General features: G+C 49.1%; 1 protein-coding gene across 4 annotated transcripts in view; it reads right to left on the bottom strand.

Moving 5' to 3' along the window:
• Positions 1–4,177: 4,177 nt before the first annotated feature.
• KY (kyphoscoliosis peptidase) overlaps positions 4,178–16,272 on the bottom strand; it is a 103,863-nt gene continuing 91,768 nt past the window's right edge. For all 4 annotated transcript variants that reach the window (XM_038749755.1, XM_038749768.1, XM_038749759.1 and 1 more), the window contains one exon: positions 4,178–5,073. In XM_038749755.1, the coding sequence (XP_038605683.1) occupies positions 4,178–5,073 (896 nt within the window). The remainder of the gene's footprint in view (positions 5,074–16,272) is intronic.

Raw genomic sequence — 16,272 nt, 5'->3', positions numbered from 1 at the left:
ATGACCTGTGACTCCAAAGCCCGGGCTTTTTCCACTGAGCCATGCTGCTTCTCTAGACTCTCTAGAATCGTGTGTGCCAGCAGGTATGGCTGCAGGGCAGAGAGCTGAGGGCTTTCGGCATCTCCTTTTTAGCTCCACTGACTTTTAGCAGGCCTAAGCCCTTCTGGGAAAGTGTTGGACTCGCCCATTCCGTCTGCTAATTCTCTTGTACTCTCCCAAGCCCTTAGAACAATGCTCTGCACATAGTAAGTGCTCAATAAATAACATTCATTGGTTGATTGATTGACTGTTGAGAGGGTGAGGCTGGGGAGAAGGGTTTGAAAGGGGCACTCTATTCTCAGAGGCCCTCTGTCTCCCCCAGGGAAGGGAGAAGCAACATGATGTAGCGGCAAGGAGTTGGAAGTCAGAAGGTCACGGAAGCAGCGTGGCTCAGTGGAAAAAGCCCGGGCTTTGGAGTCAGAAGTCATGGGTTCAAATCCCCACTCTGCCAATTGTCAGCTGCGTAACTTTGGGCATGTCACTTAACTTCTCTATGCCTCAGTTCCCTCATCTGTAAAATGGGGATTAAGACTGTGAGCCCCCTGTGGGACAACCTGATCACCTTGCAACCTCCCCAGCACTTAGAACAGTGCTTTGCACATAGTAAGCGCTTAATAAATGCTATTATTATTATTATTATCATTATTCTCAGGGCCTCAGTTCCCTCATCTGTAAAATGGGGATTGAGACTGTGAGTCCCATACGGGACAGGGGCTGGGTCCAAATGATTTGCTTGTAATCACCCCAGCGTTTAATGCAGTGTCTGCCGCATAGTAAGCTTAAAAAATACCATTGTTCTTATTCTTATTATTATCATTAAGAGGGAGTGGGCAGATGGAAATCCTTTGCAGGAGGAAGGAAAATGAAAATTCTGCCTGGTTAGGAGGGGCAGTTACCATCGAGGCCACCTTTCCTTTTTGGGCCCTTCTGCTGTGGGGAAATGAATGCTTTCCTTCTAGGTTCAGGACTCTGGCCTACCCCCTCTCCCCTCCCGGCAACTAGTCTCTGGATCCGACCTGTCTCCCGTTGCCATGGAGATGGGAAACCCTTCTGGAGGGAGTAGCCGAGACTTTGGATGAGAGGCAGAGGAGCCAGCGAATGACTGAGAGAGAGAAGGAGCGCTCAGAAAGGGTGGAGGAGAAACCAGTGAATCATGTATCAGCAAAACTGAGGCCTGAGGCATTTCGGAGAGGAGGGAGAGGTTCGCGGCCTCCACAGCAGTTGAGAGGCCAAGGAGGATCAGGGTGGAATAGACTACTTTGGTCCTGGCCTTAGAGAGCACAGTCTCCAGGGCAGGAACAGAGTTGGTGGAGAAGCTAGGAAAGCAGTTGGGGTGTACATTCCAGGAGTTAGGATGGGAAGGGGACGAGGGTGATAGGGAGCTAGCACCAGAGGTGATGATGATGATGACGACGACGATTGTGGTATTTGTTAGGTGCTTCTTATGTGCCAGACACGAGGCCAAGTGCTGGGGTAGATACGAAATAATCAGGTCACACACACCATCCCTGTCCCACATGGGGCTCACAGCCCAACCAGGATTGAACCCTCAATTTACAAGTGAGGAAAATGAGGCCCAGAGAAGTTAAGTGACTTACCCAAGGTCACACAACAGACAAGTGGCAAAGGTGGAACTAGAACCCAGGTCCTCTGACCCCCCACCCCCACCCGGCCTGGGCTTTACGGTTTGTCAGGTGGGCTGGGAGAGTGAGCGTAAGCCTGGGAAAGGCCGATCAACAGCTAGAAGACCTTTGGAAAACACTGCAGACTGAAAATTTGTTTGGAGACAGGAGGGAGAAGAGTCTGATGATAACTTAATTTTCTTTATTCCTCAGAGAGAGGCTGCACTGGTAAAATACTTTTCTGGGCTGGTTAATTTTTCATTCTTAACAACCAACTCTTGATGTGTCCTAATAGGGAATAGAGCAGTGTGGGTAATTGAAATCCCAGGATTTAGTTTGGATGGACTCTCTCTCCATGAGAATTTCAGTTAAGTTACTCACTAGGACTGGGAAGTGACTGCTCCAGTTATGTCTCCTCCCCTGGTCTTAGGGAAGAAACTTCCTGCTTCACTCTCATTCATTTATTACTTCAGTCTTATTTATTGAGCACTTTCAGTGTGCCAAGCACTGTACTGAGTGCTTGGGAGAATACCAATACAACAATAAACAGACACATTCCCCACCCACAACTGTATCCCTGCTAAATCATAAGCTCCTTCATTCATTCACTCAATCGCATTTATTGAGCGCTTACTGTGTGCAGGGCACTGTGCTACGCACTTGGAAGAGTACAGTATAACAACAAAGAGACACATTCCTGCTCACAACAAGCTCACAGTCTAGAGCTACCAAATCTGTTATATTGTACTCTCCCAAGCACTTCGTACAGTGCTCCATACGCATTAAACGCTCAATAAATGTACTTCCCAAGCGCTTAGTACAGTGCTCTGCACACAGTAAGCGTTCAATAAATACGATTGAATGAATGAATGAATACCATCAATCGATTGATTGCAGATCCCTGCATTAAGGATAACTCACACTGCTTTACTCACAGGGTTGAACCCCATGGGCATGCATGTAACTGTTTCTTCTGCTACATTGGAAGCCCCTCGAGGGCAGGCTATGTCATAGTCTCCCAAGTGCTTGGCACAGAGTAAGTGCTCAACGAATACCACTGATTAACCTATCAATTGATTCCCTTCCAGCCTCTTCCTAGCTCCCTAACTTATCTCTCTCTGTTGTCACATGCTTAATCCTGGAAGTTGCACTGTACCCAGGCAGGCTCATGCTTTTGGAAAAATGAACTCTTAATTCTGCTGTCATGTTCTAGCCACAATGGGGAGTGAAAATTGCATGTTCTGGCAGAACTGAATGCCTCGTCAAAAAGAGGAGGAGGACGACGATGCAGATTACATTCAAAGTGGGCTGCTCTGAGGTTGGGGGAACCTCTGTTTTTTGTTACTGATTTGAGAGTCTGAGCAGGAAGCAGCATGGCCTAGTAGACAGAGCACGGGCCTGAGAATAAGAAGGACCTGGGTTTTAATCCCGGCTCTGCCAGTTGTCTGCTGTGTGACTCCGGGCAAGTCACTTAACTTTTCTGTACAATTCCCTCATCTGTAAAATGGGGATTAGAGCTGTGAGCCCAATAGGGGATAGGGACTGTGTCCAAACAGATTAGCTTGTATCCACCCCAGTGCTTTGAACAGTGCCTGGCACAAATGCCGTCATCATCATCATGGCTGAATGCCACCTTTATTTTGGAGTGAGGGCCTCACTGGCTTCATCTTTAGGCGATTCCCCCCAACCCCTCAAGAGATGCCAGGTGCCTAGAAGGGGGTGCGATGGGCTGATGATCCTGTTAAGACCCCTTCTTTTCTGGCAGTCATATGTCACGCCTCCGCACGGGGAGGAGGAGGAGGAGGGGGGAGGAGGAGGAGGAGGAATATGGGCGAGGAGTTTGCAACAGTCCCCAAGAACATGTAGATTCTGGCTTCCCGTCTGTTTGGTTGGTTCAAGGAGCCTGGGTGGTCTCTTAATCACACGGGACAGCAGTCAGTCTCTCCCGGAGACAAAGGCGTTTTCCTTTCTATCTTCTCAGGTGCGCTCACGGCCACTCGTCAGGGAAGTAGGTCAGATGTGGGTCGGGGTTGGCCACCCAAGTGTGCATGCCAGAGAGTAGCACTCTGAGCCACCGGAAGGATGGGTGTTTTGGGTTCTGGGGGTGGGCACCTTTTCCGCCGCCACTTCCAGGTCGCAGAAGCCCCCCGAGTGTCACGTGTGGCCAATCTGGGCCAGTCCACCTCCCGCCCCCTTCCTCCTCCTCCTCCTCCCCCAAGTCCCCACCCCCTACCGAGATCCCAGGCTGGGGCTAGTTCTGCCAGTGAGGGCCCCGAGGCCCAGTGGGACTTCTTGACGTCACCGAGGGAGGCATCCACCAAACCGAGACCTGAACCGGAATCCCCGGACCACCATCCCGGTCCTCTCCCCGTTGGAAAACGTGGCATTCCTCCTTCCTCCTTGTTTATCCCAGTCGATTCCACCTCATGGAGTTTGGCCACTGGGAGAGGGTGGTGCTTAGTCCCAGGGGGGCAACGGGTGACGGGGTGAGGGTCTGGGGAGGGAGGGAGGGGCGGTCATTGAGGCTTGACTTTGTATTTCAAGATGTAGGAGTAAAACTGGTGGTTGGCATTCTCCAGGACCATGACGTAGACCTCCCGGCAGCCTGCGGTGTTGCAGGTGCCCTCCCAGTAGCCATCGCGGCTCAGGGCGAGGGGCCAGGCATTCTGGCCCTGCACCAGGGCCTCGGCCACACCATGCAACTTCAGCTTGAAGGGGACATTGCGGTTGGCCGGGAGCACCCCCGAGAGCGGCTCCAGCAGTTCATTGTCCTGCCCCCAGTTGCCGAAGCTCTCGGGGAAAACGGGCCACTCGACCTCAGCGTTGGCGCAGCAGAGGAGGTAGTTGAAGATGAAGACGTAGTTCCCCGGGTCTGCCCTCTTCTTGGCGAAGATCTTCAGGGCGAACTTCCCCGCGTAGGGGAGCTGGACCCGGAACTCGGTCCGCTTCTCCCGGTGGAGCTGGAAGATGTGGCGTCTCCGCTCCTCCTCGCTCAGGCGCTCGTGGTCGCCATGCAGGGAGGCCAAGACGCTGACTCCCTCCTCCACGGCGAAGCTGACAGAGCAGCGCCCGTCGTTGGTGTGGATGACCGGGTCTGGGTGGGAGGGCTTCAGGATGCCCGCCCGCTCGGAAGACCAGCTGGGCCCCACGGGCTGGTGGAGGTCCCGGGGGAGCGGGGCGCCGCCGTCCACGGCCTGGCACTCCACCGTGTATTCCAGCACGGAGCTGTAGTCATCCGTGGTGCCTTTGGCGAAGATCTGCAGTTTGTGGCTCCCGACGGCCCGCGGGTAGACCTCCAGCTTCATCCCGTTCTTCTTCAGCGTCATGAGGCCGTGTTCCTGTTTGCCGTTGAGCATGAACATGAAGGGGGTCGGCGAGCAGCTCTCTACGCACACCGTGGCTTTCCCGTTCACTGTGGGGGGAAGGAGCCAGAGGCGTTGGTCAATTAATTAATTATCGTATCTGTTAGGCACTTACTATGTACCAGGCACTGTACTAAGTACCGGATGCAAGCAAATCGGGTTGGACATAGTCCCTGCCCCGCATGGGACTCAGGGTCTTAATCCCCAGTTGTCAGATGAGGTCAGTGGTGCACAGAGAAGTCAAGTGACTTGCCCAAGGTCACAGGCAAGGGACAGAGATGTGATTAGAACCCATGAGCTTTTGAATTCCAGGTCTGTGCTTTATCCACTATGCCATGCTGCGTTAATAATAATAAACAGCATGGCTCGGTGGAAAGAGCACGGGTTTGGGAGTCAGAGGTCATGGGTTCTAATTCCGGCTCCGCCACATGTCTGCTGTGTGACCTTGGGCAAGTCACTTAACTTCTTTGAGCCTCAGTTAGAAACTCCTCACTCTCGGCTTCAAGGCTGTCCATCACCTCACCCCCTCCTACCTCTCCTCCCTTCTTTCCTTCTCCAGCCCAGCCCGCACCCTCCGCTCCTCTGCCATTAACCTCCTCACTGTGCCTCATTCTCTCCCGTCCCGCCATCGACCCCTGGCCCACGTCCTCCCCCTGGCCCGGAATGCCCTCCCACTGCACATCTGCCAAGCTAGCTCTCTTCCTCCCTTCAAAGCCCTGCTGAAAGCTCACCTCCTCCAGGAGGCCTTCCCACACTGAGCCCCCTTGTTCCTCTCCCCCTCCCCATCCCCCGCCCTACCTCCTTCCCCTTCCCACAGCACCTGTATATATGTTTGTACAGATTTATTACTCTATTTTACTTGTACATATTTACTATTCTATTGATTTTATTTTGTTAATATATGTTGTTTTGTTGTCTGTCTCCCCCTTCTAGACTGTGAGCCCGTTGTTGGGTCGGGACCGTCTCTATATGTTGCCAACTTGTACTTCCCAAGCTCTTAGTCCAGTGCTCTCCACACAGTAAGTGCTCAATAAATACAATTGAATGAATGAATGAATGAATAAAATGGGGATTAAGACTGTGAGCCCCACGTGGGACACCCTGATCATCTTGTATCCCCCCCAGCTCTTACAACAGTGCTTTGCACATAGTAAGTGCTTAACAAATGCCATCATTATTATTATTATTATAAATCATAATCATGGTATTTCTTAAGTGCTTAGCATGGCGTAGTAGAGCAAGGGCTTGGGGGTCAGAATTCTTTATCCCCATTTTCATTCATTCATTCAGTCAAATTTATTAAGTGCTTACTGTGTGCAGAGCACTGTACTAAGCGCTTGGGGAAAATACATTACAGCAATAGAAAGTGACCATCCCTGCTCACAACAAGCTCATAGTCTAGAGTGGGGGAGACAGACATCAACAGAAATAGACATAGATATAAATAAATGAAATTACAGATATATACATCAGTGCTACGGGGCAGGGAGATGGGTGAAGAGCAAAGGAAGCAAGTCAGGGCAACGCCAAAGGGAGTGGGAGATGAAGAAAAGTGGGGCTTAGTCTGGGAAGGTCTCTTGGAGGAGATGGGCCTTCAGTAAGGCTTTGAAGTGGGGGGAGTAATTGTCAGATTTGAGGAGGGAGGGCATTTGAGGCCAGAGGTAGGACATAGGCCAGGGGTCCACTAAGATGAAGGCATAGTGAGAAGGGTAGCCACAGAGGAGCAAAGTGTGCTGGATGGGTTGTAGGAGGCGAGAAGTGAGGTGAGGTAGGAGGGGGCAAGGTGATAGAATGCTTTAAAGCCAATGGTGAGAAGCTTTTGTTCGACAGGGAGGTGGATAGGCAACCACTGGAGTTATTTGCAGAGGGGGGTGACATGTCCTGAACGTTTCTGTAGAAAGATGACCCGGGCATCGGAGTGAAGTATGGACTGGAGTGGGGAAGAGACAGGAGGTTGAGAGGTCAGCAAGGAGGCTCATGAAATAATCTAGGTGGGATAGGATGAGTGACTGTATTAACGTGGTAGCAGTTTGGATGGAGGGCTAAGGGTGGATTTTAGTGATGTTGTGAAGGTGAGACCTACAGGATTTGGTGGCGGATTGAATATGTAGGTTGAATGAGAGAGGAGTCAAGGATAACACCAAGGTTATGAGCTTATGAGACAGGAAGGATGGTGGTGCCATCTACAGTGATGGGAAAGTTTGGGAGAGGACAGGGCTGGGGTGGGGGGGACGATAAGGACCTCTGTTTGAACATGTTAAGCTTTAGGTGACGGGAGGACATCCAAATACAGATGTCTTGAAGACAGGAGGAGAGGCGAGCCTGAGGGGTGGAGATGCAGAATTGGGTGTCACCTGCATAGATATGGTAGTTGAAGCCGTGGGAGCAAATGAATTCTCCAAGGGAGTGGTTGTACATGGGAAATAGAAGGGGCCTGAGAACTGAACCTTGAGCAACCCCCACAGTTAGGGGGTGGGAGGCAGAGGAGAAGCCCATGAAGGAGACTGAGAATGAATGTCCAGAGAGATAGAGAGGAGAACCAAGAGAGGACAGAGTCAGTGAAGCCGAAGTTGGAATCCAAAGTTGGTGCCTCCATTCCAGATGAGGGAACTGAAGCATGGAGAGGTGAAGTGACTTGCCCAAGGTCACACAGCTGATGTGGCAGAGTTGGGATTAGAACCCGTGTTCTCTGACTTCCAGGCCTGTGCTCTATCTACTAGGCAACGCCTCCCATGGGGGAACGGGCCTGGGAAGCCCTGGACAGCAGACTTCCCTGCTGAGCCCAGACCAGCCCCCGACAGAACAAATTCTCCATGGCAGCAAAAACCTGTGTTTAGTGGAGGTGACCTCATGCTGTGCAGACCCTCATCACTATTCGGGGACCACATGGACCCGTCGTGCATGCAGAGGCCCTTCCCGCTCTCTCAGCAGTGGAAGGTGAAATTCAGACCGACTCTGAGCTCCTTGCTCACCTACTGTCGATCCTCCCTCCCAGCCCCACGGCACTCATGTCCATATCTGTAATTTGATAATATTTATGTCTGTCTCCCTTTCTTGACCATCAGCTCATTGTGGGCAGGGACTGTATCTGTTAATTGTTGTATTGTACTTTCCCAACCACTTACGCACACAATAAGCACTCAGTAAATGATGATGATGGCATTTATTAAGCGCTTACTATGTGCATGTGACCGACTGACTGACAGACTGAAACAGGCTGAAAGGACAGACTCTGGTGAGATTTGGGGCCTCTTTCTGGGTTCCAGTGAATATGCTCTCCCTGCCCTCGAGGCCCTACAGAGGCGTGGGTAATGAGAACTGTCTTCACATCCCTGACCTGTTCCTTCTCAAGAGGGTTATCGGTTTTGAGGGGGACGATTCTTGCCTGCTGACCCTATCTGCAAAAGGGTGGCATTTAAGAGGATGATGCTTTCCTCATGGTTTCCCAGAATCCTACGGAATTGTGTGTCGCGATCTTGGGGGAAATGTTCTTGCTGAAGAAGCGGAAGACGATATTTGGGAGACCAGGTGTGACTGTGAGCCACCAGGGTCTTCCACCTTAATCTGAACACATTAATTGTTCTCTGCTCTCCGGTGGGGCACTGAGGGAACTGAGGAGAAGCAGAGAGACTGAAGGGTATAGTGGGGTTTATGGCCCTTACCAGGCTGCTGCCATAAGGGCAGACTGACCTCACCCCACCAGTAGCAGAGGGCAGAGGGGCGGGAGCCCCCACACATAGGGCTTTGAACATCGGGAAGATCACCAAAACTGTTGTTTCTCATCAAACGTTGCTTGCCGGAAGCGGTTGGCTGCTCACAGCTTGTCCTTTCAAGTGGTGGGAAACAACTATTCTACCGTGAGGACTGTAGCACTGTTGAATTTGAGCCTGCTTTTTTTCGGTCCGCCTTATGTTTTAATTTTCCTGTTGGGTAGCCCAACAGACTCCCTTTCATTTTGGTCTGGTTTGTGTTTTAATTTTTCTGTCGGGCAGCTCTACTTTATTTGGATTGCGAACCTCCTGGGGACCAGGGATCGGGCCTAAATTGATTGTTGTGTAATTACCCAGCCACTTGATACAAGGGCTTGCCCATTGTGAGGGCTCTTGCACCATAAGTGCCTAATAGATGTTAATATTAATAATGACCGTTCACCTGGTGAAAAGTTTATCTTGATGGTCAGGGGAACAGCAGGTGAAACTTGTAATCTCTAAATTCCAGAAACAGTTCATACCAGAAGGGGGACCGCATTTCTACATTTATTTTAAGTCATCAGAGTCCTCCAGGAGCCCGGCACTAAAACAGTCACCTTGATTTCACTCTCAGCTTTACCCCAGCCCTGAGCAGCATACAGCTCTCTGACCCATTGGATCAGGTGGCTTGGCTATATTAGAGGAGCAGAGGTTGAAAATGCAGGTCCATTATTATTATTACTTTTTAAAATAATGGTATTTATTAAGCACCGTAAGCCAATCAATGTGCTAAATTCTGGGATAATAATAATAATGATAATGGTATTTGTTAAGGGCTTACTATGTGTCAAGCACGGTTCTAAGTGCTGGGGTAGATACAAGGTTGGACACAGTCCATGTCCCTCATGGAACTCACAATCTTCATCCTCATTTTACAGATAAGGGACCTGAGACCCAGAGAAGTGAAGTGACTTGCCCAAGGTCACAGAGCAGATAAGTGCAAAGCTGGGATTAGAGCCCATGTCCTCTGATTCCTAGTCCCATACTCTTTCTACTAGGCCATGCTGTTTTCCGAAGATACAAGATAATCAGAGCAAACACCGACCCTGTCCTGCATGAGGCTCCCAGTCTAAAGAGGTGGGAGAATATGCATTTTATCCCGGTTTTATAGATGAGGAAACTGAGGCACAGAATGGTAAAGTGACTTGCCCAAGATCACCCAACAGGCAAGTGGAAGAGCCAGGACTAGAATCCGGTCTTCTGATTCTCAACCCTGTGTCCTTCCCATGAGGCTAAAGTGGCTTCTCACCCTCTTTTTCCTCTCCTCCTCCCCATCCCCCTGGCCCTACCTCCTTCCCCTCCCCACAGCACCTGTATATATGTTTGTACAGATTTATTACTCTATTTATTTTACTTGTACATATTTACTATTCTATTTATTTTGTTAATGATGTGCATTTGTTGTCTGTCGCCCCCTTCTAGACTGCGAGCCCGTTGTTGGGTAGGGACCATTGCTATATGTTGTCGACTTGTACTTCCCAAGCGCTTAGTACAGTGCTCTGCACACAGTAAGCGCTCAATAAATACGATTGAATGAATGAATGAATGTTGTTTCTCCACCACAAACAATTCTTTTCAAGAGTTTCGGCTGAATTCAAGAACTACTAAGAGAAATAATAATAATAATTATGATGATATTTGTTTAGTGCTTACTATGTACCAGGCACAGTTCTACTTTTTGGCCTTCTCACTGCCTAGTGGAAAGAGCAGAGGTCTGGAGTCAGAGAACCTAGGTTCTAATTCCAGCTCCACTATTTGACTGCTGGGTGACCTTGGATAAATCACTTAACTTCTCTACTTCAGTTTCCTCATCTTTAAATGGTGATTGAATGCAGGTTCTCCCTCCCCCTTAGATTTTGAGCCTAATTTATTCATTCAATCATATTTATTGAGCCCTTACTGTGTGCAGAGAACTGTACTAAGCGCTTGCACTGTACTAAGAGCCTCATTTGTGGGATCTGATTATCTTGCATCTATCCCAGAATTTAGTACAGAAGTAAGCACTTAAAAATCCCACAGCTATTATTGTTATCGTAATAATAATAATAATAATAATAATAAATAGACCCTTAAGTGATGCCTTCCTCCACACAATAGAGAAGCAGTGTTGCCTAGTGGAAAGAGTGTGGGCCAGGAGTCAGAGGACCTGGGTACTAATCCCAGCTCTACCACTTGTCTGCGGCATAACCTTGGGCAAATCGTTTAACTTCTTTGTGCCTCAGTTTCCTCATCTTAGGATTAAGTCTCTGGGCCCCATATGGGACATGATGATGATGATGATGATGGTATTTGTTAAGCGCTTACTATGTGCCGAACACTTTTCTAAGCACTGGATAGATTCAAGGTATTCATGTTGTCCCATGTGGGGCTCACAGTCTTAATTCCCATTTTTCAGATGAGGGAACTGGGGCACAGAGAAGTGAAGCGGCTAGCCCAAGGTCACACAGCAGAAAAGCAGCGGAGTCGGGATTAGAACCCATGTCCTCTGGCTCCCAAGCCTGCGCTCTTGCCACTGAGCCACGCTGTGCCCTCTAGACTGTTGTGGGCAGGGAACGTGTCTATTAAACTGTACTCTCCCAAGCTCACAGTACACAATAAGCGCTCAATAAATGCTACTGATTGATTGATCCAATCTAATTAGGTTGTGCCTACCCCGGCGCTTAGTAAATGCCTGGCACATAGTAAGTGCTGAACAAATACGATTCCAAAAAAAATAAAAGGCACTAAAGAGGATATTTTCAAGACCGAGATTTTCCTCCTTAAATTGAAGGCATGGGGACATTGAGATGTACTGGACGTCCTGCCCTCGGGAGTCTTTTTGAGTGCTCTCTGGGCTTGGTAATTGCATTAATGCCTAGTGGGGATGATGGTAAATCCTGCCTAGTTTCCAGCCCTGAGCAGTGTGGCTTAGTGGAAAGAGCCCGGGTTTTGGAGTCAGAGGTCATCAGTTTGAATCCTGACTCCACCAACTGTCAGCTGTGTAACTTTGGGCAAGTCACTTAACTTCTCCGGGCCTCAGTTACCTCATCTGTAATATGGGGATGAAAACTGTGAGCTCCCCATGGGACAACCTGATCACCTTGTAACCTCCCCAGCATTTAGAACAGTGCTTTGCACATAGTAAGTGCTTAGCAAATACCATTATTATTATTGTTATTGTTGATGGGACTTTAATATTCTTTTTAAAGGAGGGCTGATCTGTGAGGGCTTAGTATGCAAGGGATGGCAATGCTGATTCTTGGACCTGAACTCCTGAGCCCTGGGTAATGGTGGTGCGAATCGGGGCAGAGGCTGGAAGTTTGGGCTCCTGCGAGTTTTAATCCCAGCTTCACCCAGGCCTCCCTGAATGGTCCGGAGAGTCCTCCCTGGGCTTGTTTCCATGGCAACAAATTGTAGACCATAACCTCTTCCACACACCAGAAAACCCACAGGCAGATGGAGGTGTGAGTGCAAGAGATCTTGAACTCCTGTGAAGCTTCAGAGAAATAAAAGGGCTTTAGCAGTGAGAAGAGAGAGATAGAGATGGAGAGAAAGGGAGATAGATAGAGGGAGGCAGAGGGATGGCAAAGGAACGGAGAAAAAGAGAATTCCCCATGGGTGGAAGAAGGTACAGTTGAAAGAAGAATCCCAATCCCAAACTGAGACAATATACAAAGAGCAGAAGTATTATTTTAGCACAAGTTTAGCATATGAAGCAGCAAGGCCTAGTGGAAAGAGCACGTTCCTGGAAGTCAGAGGACCTAGGTTGATGATGATGATGGCATTTGTTAAGCGCTTACTATGTGCCAAGCACTGTTCTAAGCGCTGGCGGGGTGGGGGTACAAGGTGATCAGGTTGTCCCACATGGGGCTCAAAGTCTTAACCCCCATTTCCCAGATGAGGTAACTGAGGCCCATTGTCTGTTGTGTGTCCTTGGGCAAATCACTTCACTGCTCTATGCCTCAGTTTCCTCATCTGCACAATGGGGATTAAAATTGCTAGGCCCATGTGTAACAGGGACAGGGTCCTACTTGATGATCTTGTATCTACCCCATTGCTTAAACCAGTGCTTGGGACATAGTAAGCGGTTAATGAATATCATTATTATTATTATTACTACAGTGCCTGGGACATAATATGCACTTAACAAATACCACAATTATTATTCTTATAAATTGGCAGATATTTTTTAGATTTTTAAAGGCAGCAAGAGAAGTCCAGCCAGGCTAAAGAATCAGGTGTGATCTGAACAGGCCAGGCCAGGACATTCATTCATTCAATCATATTTATTGAGCGATTACCAATTGCAAGCACTGTACTAAGAGCTTGGGAGAGTATGATATAACAACAGATACATTCCTGCCCACAACGAGCTCACAGTCTAGAGAGGGAGACAGACATTCATAGAGGGGGAGGCAAACCTGTGGACCTCTGACCTCTTCCAAAACCCGGGTTAATGGGAGCAAAGTGGTGCTTGGAGAGGGGAAAGTGAGGTGACTTGTGTCTCCGGTGATTTGCCCGGTAGACTGTGGCCTAGGGCCTCTCGATGCCCCTGCCTCCTCAGGCCGGGGGTTGGCCAGGCTCTTAAAGGCAGCAGGCTCCCACCCAACCGCAGCTGCAGGATGGAGATCCTATCGGGAGATGAAGAGGAGAAGGAGAAGGAGGGGCATCCATCACAGATGGAGGGTTATTGCTGGAGGGAGGGAATGTCAGCTCTTCTCTCTCCTCCACTGAGCTATACCTGTGGGATTGAAGGGATCATAGCTGGACAGAAGGAAGAACCTTGATTTTTAAGTAGTGGGTTATCCAGGGAAGTCATGGACTCACCTTCCCGAACGACAAATAAAAAAAAACAGGATAGACTTCTGCCTGCCGGGCGATTTCACGTGCAACCCAGTGTAAAGGCAGGGGGATGGACTAAATACCTCAGGGCGCATTTTGATCATAAGACTCTCCATGCACCCGTGACCGGAATCTTCATCTTCTTCACATATTAAAAAAAAAAAGAACCAAACAGCGCCGGGTCCTCAAAGATCCTGTTAAGAGTCTCCTCAGGAGGCTGAGAAGGTGAGGAAAGGGAGATCGATTGGAGAACGATCACTAGAGATGAGCTAGAAATGAAAGCTGTGAGTCCAGCAGTGACCTCCCGAGGCCCCGGAAAGCCGGAACTAAGAGCTTTTCTGGAGTTCGTCTGCGTTGAAACTGAGAAAGGAGTGAGAAAAGCCTGTCCTGCCCTGCCCTCCCTGGGAAAGGAATAAGAGAGGTGGGAATCAAATCAAGGGAGCACCAAACCATGAAGCTTTGAAAGCTGAAGGGTCACCTAGTCGATGCCGTTGCAGCCACCTAGGGAGTACAGCAGGATTGAAAAGGACACAGATGGCCTCTGTCCAGCCTCTGCAGAGAATCATTTACAGTTTGCAAAGATGCTTCTGTCATGGGGGAGTGGAGTGGGGGCTCCGATCTCAGATGTGAAAGGCTCTGACAAATCCATGCAAAGCCAAGGGCGAGGGAGAGCCCAATGCCAAGGAGAGGCTGGACACAGTGTCCAGCCAGGCTTTAGAAATAGGAAAAACACACACGCACGCATGCACACCTGAAATCAAAGGGCAGCCTCTCGGAGGAGAGCTCAAAACCCATCCAGTCACTGATCAAATGCCAAACCAAAGGGGAAGCTTTCCTGGAAGAAAACCTGGGAGCCTAGAATTGGACTCAAAGATCCCAGAGTAGAGAAGCCTGAAGTATGTATGCCAGAGAGGAAAATGTGATGGTATTTGTTAAGTGCTTACTATGTGGTTTACCTAAAATCACACAGCAGGCAAGTGGCTCTCAGGCCCGTTCTCTTTCCACTAGGCCTCACTGCCTAACATCTGTCACCTCTTACCCCCTCCTCCAACTCCCTCTCCACCCCCCGCTGCCTCCCGCATTTCTTCGCCCAGGTTTGGGGGAGCTGTGGTCACAGAAGCAACATCATCTAGTGGTTAGAGCTTGGGCTTGGGAATCAGAGGGACCTGGATTCTAATCCTGACTCTGCCACTTGTCTGCTGCCTGATCTTAGGCAAGTCACTCAACTTCTCTGTGCCTCAGTTACCGCCTCTGTAAAATGGGGATTAATTCTGTGAACCCCGTGTGGGACATCGACTGTGTCCACCTGGATTAGCTCGAATCTACCTCAGCACTTAGTTCAGTGCCTGACACATAGTACACATTTAATAAATAGCATTAAAAAAATGGTACTAAGCACTGGGTTAGATAAGAAATAATCAGCTTGGACACAGTCTCTGTCCTTCATGGGGCTCACAGTCTAAGTTGGAGGGAGAACAGGTTTTTAATTCCTATTTCACAGATGAGGAAACTGAGGCACAGAAAAGTTAACTGACTTTCCCAGGGTAATTTAGCAGGCAAGTGGCGAAGCTGGGATTAGAATCCAGATTCTCTGATTCCCAGGCCTGTGCGGTATATACCAAGCTATGCTGGGAGGCAGAGAGGCCTAGAAAATTCCAGCTGTGCTCCATCCTCACTGAAATGCTTAGCTCAGTGTTGTGCACACAGGAAGTGCTTGATAATTACCATTGATTGACTGAAGGCAGGACATTCAGCGTAGATGGAAGCAGGAGGAGTTGAGGTTAAACACTGTGCAGAACTTTCAGGTGAGGGGTTGTTGGACACTGCCATGCATTGTCTAGGGAGGTGGTGGAGATAATTCCTTTCCTGGGGCTCATCAAGGGCCCTGGATCTACTGGTCTGGAACAGGGAGGGGATGGGATATGCAAAAACTCATTTGGAAGGTCATTTGCAGTCCTGAGATTAGATGTAAGAGTAAAAGAAGGAATAAAGGGATGAAAACATCCTAAGAGAAAACCGGGAGATGCCAGAGAAAAACGTCTCCCACCCTTTGCAAGATTTATGGAAAGTGTCAGAAAAAAATGGCAGTGTTCAAAAGCTCTGAAATAAATAGCTAGAAATGAAGTTTGCTTCTCAACCTCATGTTCTGGCTGGTTTTAATGGGGCTGGCTATGACAGTGATTGAATTGTGTAGGGGTGAATTTATCCAACAGAGTTAACTAAGCATTACTGTAAAGCATGACAGGACTGCTGGAAATGACAGAAGGAGCTGAAACAATCCAACTCCACGCTCCCTCCGGGATGGTGAGCGATACCTCGGTGAAGAGGGGGCCATTTTGAGGACGACGGAGGGATGTCGGCCACATAAACACTTCCCCGGAGATAGTAGAGATGACAACTGAGGAAACTATAGCCCCAACTGGGGGTGCCACTCGCTCTGGTCGGTCAGTGATGATAGCATTTGATGATGATAGCATTTATTAAGCGCTTACTATTTGCAAAGCACTGTTCTAAGTGCTGGGGAGGTTACAAGGTGATCAGGTTGTCCCTCCTGGGGCTCCCAGTCTTAATCCCCATTTTACAGATGAGGTAACTGAGGCGCGGAGAAGTTAAGTGACTTGCCCAAAGTCACACAGCTTACAAGTGGGGGCTCTGCACACAGTAAGCGCTCAATAAATG

Source organism: Tachyglossus aculeatus, chromosome 1, assembly GCF_015852505.1.
Source record: "Tachyglossus aculeatus isolate mTacAcu1 chromosome 1, mTacAcu1.pri, whole genome shotgun sequence".
In the NCBI taxonomy this organism is placed as follows: Eukaryota; Metazoa; Chordata; class Mammalia; order Monotremata; family Tachyglossidae; genus Tachyglossus; species Tachyglossus aculeatus.
This window is presented reverse-complemented; position numbering and strand designations above follow the sequence as displayed.